This window comes from Equus asinus, chromosome 4 (assembly GCF_041296235.1).
Source record: "Equus asinus isolate D_3611 breed Donkey chromosome 4, EquAss-T2T_v2, whole genome shotgun sequence".
In the NCBI taxonomy this organism is placed as follows: Eukaryota; Metazoa; Chordata; class Mammalia; order Perissodactyla; family Equidae; genus Equus; species Equus asinus.
The window spans coordinates 105,917,201-105,932,036 of NC_091793.1; the positions used below are offsets into that span (position 1 = coordinate 105,917,201).

General features: G+C 36.0%; 1 protein-coding gene across 2 annotated transcripts in view; it reads right to left on the reverse strand.

The window, feature by feature from the left end:
* Positions 1-339: 339 nt before the first annotated feature.
* TTC21B (tetratricopeptide repeat domain 21B) overlaps positions 340-14,836 on the reverse strand; it is an 81,014-nt gene continuing 66,517 nt past the window's right edge. The window contains exons 25-29 of one of the 2 annotated variants that reach the window (XM_044768773.2): positions 13,639-13,834; positions 9,763-9,987; positions 5,996-6,116; positions 2,100-2,167; positions 340-691 (exon numbers count right to left, since the gene is read on the reverse strand). In XM_044768773.2, coding sequence (XP_044624708.2) covers positions 644-691; positions 2,100-2,167; positions 5,996-6,116; positions 9,763-9,987; positions 13,639-13,834 — 658 coding nt within the window. In that variant the 3' untranslated portion in view covers positions 340-643. Of the gene's footprint in view, positions 866-2,099; positions 2,168-5,995; positions 6,117-9,762; positions 9,988-13,638; positions 13,835-14,836 lie in introns of both variants that reach the window. The other variant, XM_070508037.1, reaches the window with a different exon arrangement.

Below are 14,836 nucleotides of genomic sequence, written 5' to 3' on the forward strand. Positions count from 1 at the left end.
TTCTCCACCACAGCTTACAGTATCTGAAGTTACACCACAAGACCTAGTCTTTGAGCTAAGGTTAAATATTGCTATAAGGGTTTACCTATTTAAACTGATTTCAGGTACTAATTATTTCTCAAGATCACACAGGCATTGAGAGCAGGAAGAATGAGTTCAACGAAGGGAAGGGAAACACACTCTTTACACTTTTCGAAAAAGATTTTTCTGGGAAAGTCACATTTTCTGCACTACTACTCATTAACATTGCAGACTGCATGGGGAGCTTACCCTGATTTTGCAAAACCTACCATGTCTTTTGAGTTCCAAGAGGAATACAAACCATAAATTTACAAAATCTTTATTAAAAAATATATTTTCGTTTTCATAAATTATTTACAAGGAATTTACTCAAACTTTTGAAGTAACAGAGAACATTACAAAAAATTTTAACAGAGAACAATAGCATTTTAAATACATTTCCTGAAATAAACAGCTAATACTCCTTAGAAAAGATATAAGATACTTAATTACCTAGATTTGAACAAAATATTCTTTATAAAAAGGGGTTGGTTATCATCTTGACCACAGAGACACCAAATCTGCAGCTAATCAAGAGAGTCCATCAAATAAATCAGCTCTCATTCACATTCTCCATGAGAAATCATCCATTTGACACAGCGTTTCTCTTTATATACAACAGCAGCCTCTGCTGGAGAAAAAACATTAGCTCAAACCTATGTGGAACTGGAAAAACTCAGATTCCTTTCATTTCCCACTTAACCAACAAACTAAATTAAAATAATTTTCAAGGTCTTAAAGATGTACGGGCCTTATCAAGTATATCCTTTCTGATTTTTGGATAAGTTGGATGTGCTTCAAGAACCTGCAAAAAAAACAAAACACACACACACACAAAACAAAAACGAAACAAAAGCACAAGAACTTGTAATTAATTATTGAGAACAGGGGAACTACAAAACTTACTAGAAATGAGCATTACAGTTGAGATTTCATTGAATTGATACTACAAATACAAGAATACTTTTTAAAGGTGACACAGAGGTGACATGATGACTCATTTATATTAATAGTAATTAGATGAAAACAGTAGAATATGAATACTACATGTGGGAAATACAACAAATATAATTACTTCCTTAACAGATCAGTTACAGAAAACAATTACAGATCAATGACTTAAAATATTTTTTTAATTTAGGTACTTATGCATGATATTTAATAAACCCTTACAGACTTATTTTTAACCAAGAACACACATCAGATTTACCTGGAGAGATTTGGAAACATACAAATTTCCAGGCCTACTGACTCTAAGACTAGGCTATTCATTAAAAAAAAAAGACTCCACAAATGATTCCAACGTATAACCTTACATTAACGTACAACCTTAACTTTAATGTGAAATACCTGCTTCCAGAGAGACTCAGTGATCAACAGCAATCACTGAGGCCGAGTGTTTACTGGGATGATGCTGACACAGCTATCTGGGAGAAGGAAGATTCCATAATTCTTTTCTAAGGAGCTTTTCTTGGAGCTCCTAACAACGTTTAATATAATGCCTTACATGGCATATCAATGGGACAATGTAAACTGCAAATTCTAAAACTGCAACTTAAATATTTGTCATTTTATTAAGGGATCATTTAGTAGGGGTTCAATTACAGAAATGTAACTGAATGACTTCCAAATTACAGAAATGCCTTTCATCTCCAATTTATAAATCTGAATTCTCTAGTAACCAGACTCAGACACAGGCACAAGAACTTCTATTCAGAACAATGACTTGAAAAAGCCATAATAATCTTCAAATATCTTCTGACTTAAAGATTGTTTTATTTAACATGCTTCTCCTCTAGCCTCTGTCTTTAAATTGACATAAACATTTTATTATTTGAGCCCTAATTAATAACATATGTTTAATTAAACAGTATTATTTTCTAAACCTTGAAAACTGATAATCTCTCCTGGATATAGTTGATAAGTCATTTAACCAAAACACCACATCCTCTACCTCTATTCACGTACATCTTGAGATGAACCAAAAGTAGGAAACTGCACATCTGAGAAATTTTAAGGAATCTAAATTTAAGTGTTACCTGGTGACATACATCAATTGCATCCACATATCTTTTCGCTTTTAAGTAATTAAATGCCAGTTTGTATCCTGTTAAGACAAAAAAACCATAATGATACAGAACTATTGATGGAGCAAAATGCCAGTATGACCTCTTTTCGCCTCTTCCTGTGTTTGCTAACTTATCGGATCTTAATGGAGGCTGGCGACTGTACTAGGATAGTGGGAAGGGACGAGATAGCAGAAGGGGTGACAGGAAAGGAGAACAGGAATGAAGATGGAGTTGGACAAAAGGACCACAGTGAAGGTACTGTTGGGTCAGAAGACTGCATCTCATAAATGTGGCTTTGTAACTTACTAGAAAAGTCTCATTTATTTCAGATTATAGTAAAAACTCATCACAGGGCAGTAAATGATAACACAGTGATTCATTTATATAGTATAGATTTATTTAGCTCTTAACACGTCAGGCAAACTGGTTCCTGAAGTCACGGTCACGAGGTTTACATTCTATTAGGAAAGAAAGTACATTATTTAAGTAATTATGTAAGTAAATGAATAATTTCAAAACTGAGATAAATGCTATGAAATAAAGGCCAAGAGAGCCAGAGAAGAAACCTGGTTGGGGAAGGGGTGGGTGTCAGGCAATGTTTGAAATCTGAAGAATGAGGCACAAACTATGCCAAGGGAGGGGGAAGCAAGAATACATCTAGGCAGAGGGAACTGTACGCGCAAAGGCCGGGGGTAGAAGGATATGACATGTAGGATCCAAACGGACCTAGAGAACCTAGATGTGAGAGGGTGGAGCAGGTAGGAGAGAGGCCCAGAAGAGAGTGGATTAGTCACCAGACGTTCCACATCAATGATGAGTAACAATTATCACAATTACTGCTACTGAAATGCAACATTTCGAATAGTGACAATTTAGAAGAAAGTTTTAAGACATTCTTAAATGACTTGTTCTCCTGTTAAGAATGCTGTAAGAGTAAGAAAACTAAGGAGAAGACAGAAAAAGTAACAGTGGCAGTGTACTCAATAAATGATATACAGTGTAAAATGATATGTAATTAATAAATTAAATATTTCACTTTACCACTTAGAAATATGAAAAAAGGAAATTTGAATGCTGCTCTTGGGCTCTAATCAAAATATCAAAACTTATTTTTAGAATTTCAAACAAGTGTTTTGAAAAGAATTACTGGCTAATATAATCATATGGTAGTAAAAAGTAGGAAATGGCAATTACCTAAAATTTATAGTATTTGATACACACATACGCATAGAGAACTGCCCAAGATGAAAAATAAGTTTCAGAGAGGTCAACTAGATATCATAACAAAGGAGTGTCAAAATGGACTAATAAATAAAATTTGTGACATTAAAAAAGGAAAACAATTTAAGATGTCATGCCAAACATAATTTACACAGAAACTAGAGCCAAAACTCTGAATTTAAGCTTTGGTTTCTGGCTTCCTGACTAGCTTTGAGACCTTAGGCAAGTTACTTGAGTTGTCAATTTCAAGTTTCCTTATCTAAAAAATGGGCATAATACCTCTTTTCTCTCTTAGCGTAATTTTAAAGATCAAATGAAATACTTGAGAAATGCTTTTAAAAATTTTAAAGTACCACACAAATATTAGCAATTTTTTTCTGTGTAAACAGTAAAATAAGAAACACAAAGTTTTAACGTTGGAAGAAACTTGACTGATTATCTCATTCAAAAAATTTTAGAAAATAAATGGCTAGAAAGGGCAAAGAACACGTGCACCGCAGCTGCATTATACCTGACAAGCTTCTAAGATTCAATTCTGTGTAAACAAGGAAAAAAATGGAAGAGAGAGGGGGAAAGGGAACACCAATAGAACAATGTAAATAGTCTAGTGACTGTCATGCAACCTGAGAATGGGTGTGAAGGGGGAAACATGAATGTGCTCTTCTCTCACTGCATCTCACTTCTTGGTGCCTTCCACAAGGACAATACTCAAGACTGAATCCCATGGAAAGAACATGACCATGATTTTAAGGATTTCCTGACAAGTGAAAAAGTGAAATGCATTACAGTCATGCACTGCTTAGCGACAGGGATATGTTCTGAGAAATGTGTCGTTAGGCGATTTCTTCATTCTGTGAACATCATACCGTGTACTTCCACAAACCTAGACGGTATAGCCTACTACACACCTAGGCTATAGGGAACTACTCTAATGGGACCACTGTCGTATACGCAGTCCATTGTTGACTGGAATGTTGTTATGCGGTGCATGACTGTCTTAACTTGGCCAGACAGAGTGGGGGTGCTGGATGCAATGATAATCTTAAGGAAGAAACTAATGAACTGAGAGCCTCAGAGAAATGCTTCCTAAGGAGAAGTCAGAGGAACTGACAAAATCATCCAAAAAACACAAAGATGACATAATGAAAGAACTAGTGAGTTGAAATCTCCATATTTGTTGAAGTCTTCCAAGGAACAGAATATTTAAATAATTTAGCTTCTAAATGCATTCCTTCTGTGGAATAAAGCATCGAAATTACATATGTTTTAAGGATTTTAAGGAATTTTCATTTTACAAGCTGACTTTATTCTGTAAGATGTACAATGCTTGTGAAGGACAAATACTATCAACAAACGTTAGTTCCTGTGCTCTATACAAATCTAGTAAAATAACAGATCCCAGAAACACAAGGTAGGGGATGTCCTGAACTGATGGCAGTTAGTGTAAAGGTGACCTATCTGACTGCAAATAAATTTGAGTCCATACCATGACACGGCTGCCAAAAAGATGGATGCCATCTTAGCTTGAATTAACAATTACTGTATGCCTAATAAAAAAAAAATAGCTTCATTATACATACCATCAGTTCTTAAATCATACTTAAGAACTTGTTCATTTCTGTCTGGTACAATAGGCCAAGAGAGACAATGAACAAATAAAATAGCCCTTCTCAAACTTATTTGGCCAAGGAATCTAATCTCCTCACACTCAACTCTCTCTCTCTCTTCTTTAATAGAATAACTAGTAATATCTTACCAAGTATTCCAAAGCACAGTTTAGAAAGCACTATTCTAGAGTTTCCAAGAGACAGCAACAAGGAGGGTGAAAGACTTGGAAGCAAGTCTCAGGAAGAAGGGACAAATAATTGAGGGTGGCTTGAAGAGAAACCTTAGGAGAGACATGACAGAAGTTTGCAATTGGAGGGCCATTATGTCCAAGAGAGAAAGGACTCTGTAGGTGGCTCCAGAGAACAGAACAGGACAGTTTCAATGAAGCACATTTCAGCTCAATATAAAGAAAGAGAAGCATGGGGATGAGCTCCCTCACAATGTGGAGAAATGGCAGTCACTAAGAATATTCTGGATGCTTCCCATCTGTTAGGGACAGTGGAGACCAGCATTCCTCAAACTAATAGTCCACCACTGGAATAAGATGATATTTCTAGATGCTCAGGAGAAAAAAAAATGTTCCATAGTCAAATTATTGTGGGACACATATCCCTTCTGTGATATCCATCACAATATACATTAGGGTTTAGAGGCTTTGAGAAGTTCTGCAGTAAAGAAACCCATAGAACTCAACTTAATGTAATATTTTTCTAAGTTACTTGACGATGGAACACCTTTCCCAACAGCATTACCATTCTGAAAATAGCAGAGGGTGAAGGAAGAGAAAGGAGCACTGTTAGATTAGATGTCCTCTAGGGTGACAGAGGACAAGTGTGAATCTCAGGAAATTATACTTAATAACTATTACTAGCTAATAATCTATTATGAATATAAAATTTATTTTTCAGAAGGAGTGACAAAGGAAGTTGGCTCAATGTATATTTTGTTCTTAAAAAAATCAAATGCATTTAAATGAAGATTTACAAATAAAACCTAAGTTTTGGGTGAAAACCTAGTGTCTAATTTGTTAAACTCACCTACTGCTGGATTTGTCTGATTGCCATGTTTCCATGCCATCTCATAGTTGAAGGCAGCATCTGTATATGCTTGCTCTTTCTCCATAATGTATCCCATATATTCATAAGCTTTGCAACAAGACTGAAGAAAAATGGAAGATGAATCAACAGATTAAACTCGATACCACTAAGGTTTTATGGGGTGCTTATGATTATAGAGGTCAACCATATTAACTCATTTAAATGGCAGATAAAACAACGGTTTTCACTCTTGCTATGCAATCAAATCATCTATGGGACTAAGAAAATATTCTGATGCCAAGCCCCCACCCCAAACCTACAGAATCAGGATTTTTGGGTGAGAGGCAAGGGTATGTGTATTTTACACAGATACATGTACACTTTTTATTACAAAAAAGTTTTATTATTAACTTTAACACACACAAATATAAAAATAACAGTATAATGAACCCATATCCTCAACAATTAACTCATAACTAATACTGTTGCAACTTTACCCCAAACATTTGTCCTTCTGTATCACCAGATTAAAAAATCTTCAGATATTGTATCATTTCATTCATAAGTATTTTAGTATGCCTGTTTAAAAATAAGAACTTTCTTTAAACATAACCACAATTTATCATACCTAAAATGTAACAACTCGTTGACATCACCAAATATCCAGCCACTATTCAAATTTCAAACAGTCTCAATATAATTTTTTCTTTTTACTTTGTTAGGATGAGGATCCAAATAAGGCCTGACTGGTTGAAATGTCTCTCAGCTTTCTCTTAATCTAGAGGTTTCTCCTCCTTATCTCTTTTCTTGCAATTAAAATGTAGCAGAAACGAGAAAGTTTGTCCTCCAGTTTCTTACAGTCTAGATTTAGTTGAGTGCATCCTTGTGCTTATGTAATATATTCCTACGTCCTTGATATTTCCCAGAAATTGTAATTAAATCCAGAGGTTTGGATTTGATTTTGATTTTGGGGGAAAGAGGCTGAAACGACTTCATAGACCAGTGCCCTGCTGAGCCACTTTGGAGTCTGAGGCAAAAGGAAAAATACACAATCCTGCATACAGATTTTTAGGTATTTTTTAATTGCTAACTTTTTCCAGAATGTTATATTAATTTTAAAAATTTACTAAATTGAAAAGCAGGTATATTAAAATACATTAAGTTTGAATATTTTATTTATCTCCAAACAAAACTTACTGTAATTTTACTTTCCTGACTTTAATGCAAGAAAATACATCAATAATATTTTCAATAAAACCATTACTCATTAAAAAATACATACAAACATGGATATCAGGGTACACATTTCCCCTTTTGCTTCAGGCTTCAATACAGCTCAGTACAGCACTGTCAGACTCTTATCTATTTAACATTCTGATATTTTGCTCTTTTAAAAAATATTGCATTAAATTATTATTTATCTTGATTACTACAATGGACTGAATGTTTGTATCCCCCTAAGATTCATATGTTGAAATCCTAACCTTCAATATGATGGTATTAGGCGGCGGGGTCTTTGGGAGATAATTAGGTCATAAAGGTGTAGCCCTCATAAATGGGATTAATGCCCTTATGAAAGGGACGCCAAAGAGTTCTCTTGCCCCTTCTTTCCACCCTGTGAGGATACAAGGAGAAGCTGGAAGCCTGAAACCCAGAAGAGGGCCCTCACCAGAGCTCAACCATGCTGGCACCTTGATCTTAGACTTCCAGCCTCCAGAACTGTGAGAAATAAATTTCTGTTTCTTATTAGCCCCCCTGGCAATGGTATTTTGCTATGGCAGCACCAATTGACTGAGATAACTACTGAGATTTTAAGTGCCCCTTTACATTTTGGAGCTGAAGTGAGTGTTTCACTTGCCTCAACCCAGTCCTGATGGTGAATTCTTTCATCAGGAGGCACATAATGTCTGATTCTCTTTTTGTGATGTTATGCTCATTCATTAATTTACCATGGTTGGAAATGGTGATATTCTATCATTCTTTCTTTATTCATCAGCTGGAAAACATCTATACTAAGAAAATCGCCTTTTCTACTATTTCATTACCTAGTAGCATGGGGTATACAGAAAAGGTGGAATAAACACTTAATTCTTTTATTTGCTAGCTTTAGAAATAATAGTTTATTAGCAAATTTCAGTGATCAATCAGGGTTTTTTTTTTCTTTTTTGGATCTTTGTAAACTCATGGATTTAAACATATTTGGTGTGTTTCAATTCATTGCAGTTATTATTCTTATTGATACTTAAAGAGTTCCAACTTTGGGCAGTGGGAGTGTCTTCAAGTTGGCTCCTGAGTCCTTGACATGACTCTAATGATCTTTGATGGCTTCTGTGCCATCTGGTATGACAAGATGACAAGATGGTCTAGTGTCATCTTGTATATTTCCTGCCCCACATCTGGATGTTCTATGCTTTTTAATTAACAATTCAAGCTTTCTAAGCTCTAGTTCCTAAATCTCATGCTTCCAACATTGACATGCCTAATCAGCAGGGCTGATGCCTCTAAAGTTGCCATCATGTTCAACCATGCAGCGTAGTGCTGTTGGTGTTCTGGCAAAGTGAAATTCTGTCTGATCAAAACCTTAATTCCCATGCAGTCTTGCTTAATCCTAGACTAGGCATATAAGGGTCAGCTATTTGGCAGTTTAGATTTTTCAAAGCCTATTTATGAATATTCTCTGTTTTTCAAGGCCAACTTAAAATTAGATGTATAAACTATAAGTTGATAAATGGCTTGATGTTTTAGGCTTTTAAAGTTCCAGAGAAAGTAACTTATTAGTATTAGATGATTATTCTTCTTTAAAACACAAATGATCCATTCTGTAATCTAATTTTCTCAAAGAGAATAAAACATAAATTTACTGTGATAAAGATTTTGAAGTAACTGATATGAATCTTTAAAGATAAATATACTCAAGTTTCTAAGCTGGGTACAATTATTTTTCAACAAATAGTAAAAAATTCTTAACTTAAAAAGATGTTACAGGGACCGGCCTGGTGGCACAGTGGTTAAGTTCACACACCCTGCTTCAGCGGCCTGGGGTTCACAGGTTGGGATCTTGGGTGCAGACCTAGCACTGCTCTTCAAGCCACGCTGTGACAGCATCCCACATAAAATAGAGGATGATTGGCAACAGATGTTAGCTCAGGGCCAATCTTCCTCACCAAAAAAAATCGACATTATAAGAAAACTTCCCCTTTTTTGTGATTAAACAACAAAATGCACTGTTAGCAAAGAGCCTTAAATTCCAGGGACTTTAAGATTTTCAATTTTATACCTAAAGACAAGGACTTTTTTATTAAACAAATCAAATTAAATGCTCATAAGACATTTCCCCACAAAATATATTATGCATAGTGGATTCTAATAATGTGGAAATGACATGCAGCTGCAGTAAATTCATCAAGAGTATTTCTTAATAGGAGGGACAGACGCCTGCAATTAATGTTCTTCTGTAATTTTCATTAACTCTGGGATGAGATGGATAATCACAGGCAAATGCTTGACATTCCAAAACACTTTCTGTAAGTAGGGCATACCACAGCTGAAACTTGAAACTGCATAAATCTCTAACTTTTTATTTTCAAGGGCAAACGACTTCTTTCTCATTATTAATGTTTATTTCCTGATTGTGGTAAGAATAAACATTTAATTTTCAAAAAAACACACAAGAATCCTTAGAAAGGGACCAACACTCCATAATAACCTACTATAGAAAGCTTATACAACAGAGGTTAACAATTATTTGTTACTTTTTAATCACCTACCCTATTATGACGCAGACACCGTTTTAACAGTTCTTCTGCCATATCGTATTTTGCGGATTGAATATAAATATCAGCAAGTAGCAGCCAACTCTTCTCAAAGTCCTCAGCATCAACAGCATTCCAGTTCATTTTTGCAATCCGCTTCAGCTGGTTTCTGGCTCTTGGCGTCTGTTTCAAGATCATATAAGCTGTTGCCATTCCCAAAAGTGCTGGTATATGATCCTTCTGTAAGAAAACAAATCTTTAGACCCCTAGATACACAAACATAAATAACTGTCCTATGCTTAGAAGGAAAACACATGGACAGTAGCAAGTGCTACATAGCATAAGATCTGGCCTCCAAGCAGATAACTGTGATATGGTCATTATTTAACACATCAAGTAACCTCAGGCTATCATGAAGAAACTTGGTGATGCACAGTGTGGTCAAGGTAATTCAATAAGCATGCAGATGTCATAACCACACAACTCCAGACAATTAGGGTGACTTGCTCTTTATTGGGACTGACTGGCTGTTTTGGTTTTGTATAGAAACATAAAAAATAAACAAACTTCTATTTCAGTGTAATCCTAATTGAGCATTTATGTTTCAGACTTCACATTTGGCTCCTTAGTTCTTTCACCTGTAAAACAGGAATAACATGATGATTTACCTGCAAATGATATTCCCACCTCTCCTGACTTCTACTGCTCTTTTACCCTCCCATCTCATTTTACTCAAAAGCCTCTTCTCTCAATGAACTTTGACCAGTGAAATGTTATAAATAGGGCATGCAATTAACTAATCATTTGGAAATTATATGAGATAAACTCATGCCTTAAAATATGCTTGTAGATTTGGAGTCTGCAGCTTCTTGACAGTGTCTGTAAAACACAATGTTCTTTTGTACAGAGTTCAAAGTCAGAAAATGTCACTCTGTGAAACCATCAACCTAATAAGACTTGGTGTAAAATGGAGGCCATTAGCGATCTATCCAGAAAACCAACTTACTTGGACAATAATGTGTATGTCCCTGATAAAACTAGGGTGCTTCTTAAATTTCAGCAGAGGGATTGTGATGCTTTTACAAAGAGGAAGCCTTCGGTTTAATATACTAATAAAAGATGAGAAACTGTGATTTAGAAATGATTAACATCATGACTATAATAAAGGTGCACTGTGAGATAGCAAGTTTGGGTAACTGATAAGGAAAAAAAGGACAGCAGAGTGAGAAATGTTCAATGTCCAACACTGATCATGGTTGGAAGTCAGAAATAACCCTGGAATGGAGAAGGGCAATTCATTAGTGCTTGATGAAAACAGGTTTCAGGAACATAAAACTTCCCTGGCTCTAATTTTATGCCTATCAATAAACTTCCAATATATAATGTGTTCTAATTCAGGAATGGCAAAAAGGTTTTGAGTGCCAAATCCAACCAACTCTTAGTAAATTGTGAAGACACGTGTGGGACATTATCAATTATTTAGCTCCACCTCGACCCCAGGTGGGCTGGCGAGGAGAGAAACTAGAGGCTGGCTATGTATTCATCAGTCAGGCCCTAGGACAGCTTGAGGAGAGAAGGGTCCTGTAAAAACATCCAGACACATTGACAATATCCACACTACATGTTTAAAAAGAAGCTCTCGGATTTTACAATTGCACATCTTGTGTATGATTAGAATGAATCAACTCCTCACCACTTGATCACTCCTGACTGAACTGAAGAATGGTTTCTAAAAGTGCAAACCTGAGTTCTAAGGGATGCGTCAGACCCATGAGGTCTCTTCCGGTGCACACATCTTGCAGCGTTCAGCCAGCTTCTCTCACTCTTGGTCACTCTAAACTGCAACCACTTTAGATCACAAAGGACAACACTGCTCTATTATAAACAACACACTTTCATGGTTCAAGGTGATGGGATGAAAGCAAATGGAAACACTTTGCTAGGGTTTAATGTATCTTCCACTGTTTCCTCCCAGGACTTCCTGTCACATCTCTTCGCTCTCAATCAATCTGGATGCTGCAGAGCGCTGTGAACATACCCTGTGCTTCCCTGCCTGCTTGCCTTTGTTCATGTTTTGCTCCTCACCTAGAATGCACTTTCTCCATCTCTCCCTGTGAAAATGCAGTTGATTTGGGTTCTTCTTAAATCATACATTTTCCACAGAAGGGTCTCCCACCTCTCCTTATCCTGTCTCCTACAGCACTTTCATTTGCAACTCTAGGACAGAAGGTAATAGATTTGCTTTGTACACAGTCAGCATGCTTGTCTCGTCTTCCCCAGACAATGAGAAACTTGAAGAAAGGGACTATACGTGGTTTATCTTTGTGACTCCCACTGTGCTTAGCACCCACTGGCTGCTTAATGAATGTTCATTATATTTAATATATGCAGCCTATGAGTTAAAAAAAATGAAAGATAAAATTCGTTGTTTATGAAACTTCAGTTCATACACTAGTCTTTCGATAGTATGGTTGGTAAACAGATTTGAAGATAGTATTTTACTAACCATGTGTGTAAGAATGACAAAAAAATACCGTGGTTTCACAAACACAAGAAACTGGCACAGTCTTTCTAGGAAACAGCTGTGATGTCACTCGCTGCTTTTGGTGCTCTCTCAAACCTCACAGTTCAAATTCTCTCCTGTTACATGATAGAACGCTGCTTCACAACGTTCAGCAGCTACAACAACTCACTTGAAATGGTGCTTCATGTTCTTACAGGTTTTCTTAGACTTATGTGATAGTCCTACTTCTGGTCTCTGTTCAGTCAGCTGCTGTCATCCACCTGCTGCCACACAGCCAATTCAACTGAGCACAAGCCCTGAGAACATTACTTCAATGTCAGCAAGGGCTCTGCTCTAGGATGTTACTGCTGCTGATGCTACCTTGCTGTTTTGTTCCAAGGGTGGCTTACAGTGGTAATAAAGTGCCATCTAGGATACTTGTACCCAAATGGCAACAGGAGTTGTAGGTTCCCCAAAGCCCTGGACATCTGAATCTCCTCCAGGTTCCTAGGAAGCAGGGCAAAGCGGTCACTGTAGGGGGTTTTTGGTAGATTATCGCTACCACTGTGATCTCTGAATAGCAAGAAAACACAGCAAAATTCTGTATATCCTGGGAGACACACAAAGTTATAAGTTTTTGGTGGCCTACAACAGTGGTGAGTAGAAGAACATGAAATCCAATTAAGTATGTTGCAAACTAGTTATTACCGACTGCTGGTGGGGTGGGTACCTAGAATTCCTTCCTTAATATCAAGTAATTGGAGAAATACAGACTTGTGTGAAGGAAGGAAAAACAGAACACCCAGAGAGTGAGAAGGGAGGGGATCTGATTGGGGTGAAATGAGGAGGGAACCTTTGAACTAATAACAATAAAAATGATAATAAAATTGCAGGAGGTTATTTCAGTGTTGCAAAAGAACAACATTATTTGCACGACTGAATTATAAGTTGTGAGTATTGATCTCACTTAGCCCCAGAGTTGGAAAAATTTCAAGTTCACGTAAGCGAAAAGGTGAGCTATCAAGGCAGCCAGGTGTTTATTTTCATTTAATACATTAACTTAGACTACATCTACAACACAGAAAATCTCCAGAGAATAAATAAACTTTTCCTTGAGAATTAATTTATGCCCTTTTGAGGAATTTCCCTTTTCTAGAATTCACCATTCTAATAGTGATAAATATATCAACAACACATCAAAATAGTAACTTGAACACTTTTCTGGAAACAAAGGTACACTGTGTAAAATTACGCCAAACTATATATCTAATTTTTAATAACAATAAGTAATTAAGTCAATATTCAGAAAATAAACTAATCAAAATAAACAAATTTCTATACTACCAAGGAAAGATAACGTATGAAGCTGAAAAAGAAAATCCACTAACCTCAGACGCTGCTACTTCGGTGAAGGTATTCAACGCTTGCTCAACATTCGATTTCTGTTTGGTGGCCATCAGGCAATAGTTTTCCATTATGCGAAGTTGTACGTGACCCTCAACAGTCTGAGGTTTTAGTTCTTTAAGGAGTTTTTCTGCTGTTCTCACTGCTAATTGCACAGACTCTTGCTTCTCAGTTGAATTGCTGCATATAATTAAAAATAAATCTCTTATGTCTATTACTCATGAAATAAAATTCATTGAGATCAGAATGAGCTTGTTGGTACACTGGTTTCTTTTTTGTCACCAATTTAAAATTTAAAATTCCTTTTGAAGAATGGTCATTCCTTCTCTTCTAATACAATGTAAAGCAAAGTTATAATGCATTTTTTTAAACAAAATTAATCATAGCTTCATTAATTAATTAATTAATCAAACACCATTAATCATCTATTCATTTTGGACTGAAGACAAAATTTGGACAATATCTATGTGTGGTAAGTGTGTTCATTTCAGCTAATATAAAACTAGAATTCAGGATAAATACAATCATACAATTATCAAGTGGTGTATCTAGTCAGAAAATAAAAGGAAAGGAGGAAGGAGTGAGAAGTAACTAACCTTGCTGAAGTACCTACTATGTGCCAAGCACTGTATTATTTCATTCAATCTACACTGAATCCATCTTATATATGAAAAAACTGAGGCTCAAACAGGTGAAGTAATTTGCCAAAAGTCACACAGCTAATAAATGGTAAACCTAGGAGCTGAATCTAAGTTTGTCAGACATATACAGTCTATTTTCCTCACCCAGTTGCCCATCAGACTCTCAGAAATTAGGTATCTGTCGAAAGGTTGTAAATTTCAAGTGCAGGCACAATTTGAATATATAATAGCAATTTACTTATTTTGTATACACACCTATATATGTATGAATATATATCAATTAATAAAAGGAAATTAAATTCTCAAAGCCCAATCACTAAAGCCACTGGTCTTTTTTTCAGGCCTTAAGACTTTTACCTTCCCTAAACATTTCATACTCTTGGCTGCCTTCTTCAAAGTTCCCTTCCTTTGGCTTTGGTGACATTATACAGTTTTGGTTTTCTTTCCACCACACTGACTGCCGTTTTCTGACCTCCCTTCCTTCTCCAGTCCCCTTAAATAGGAGTGTGCCCAAAATTTAGTTTTCAGACTTCTGTTACCA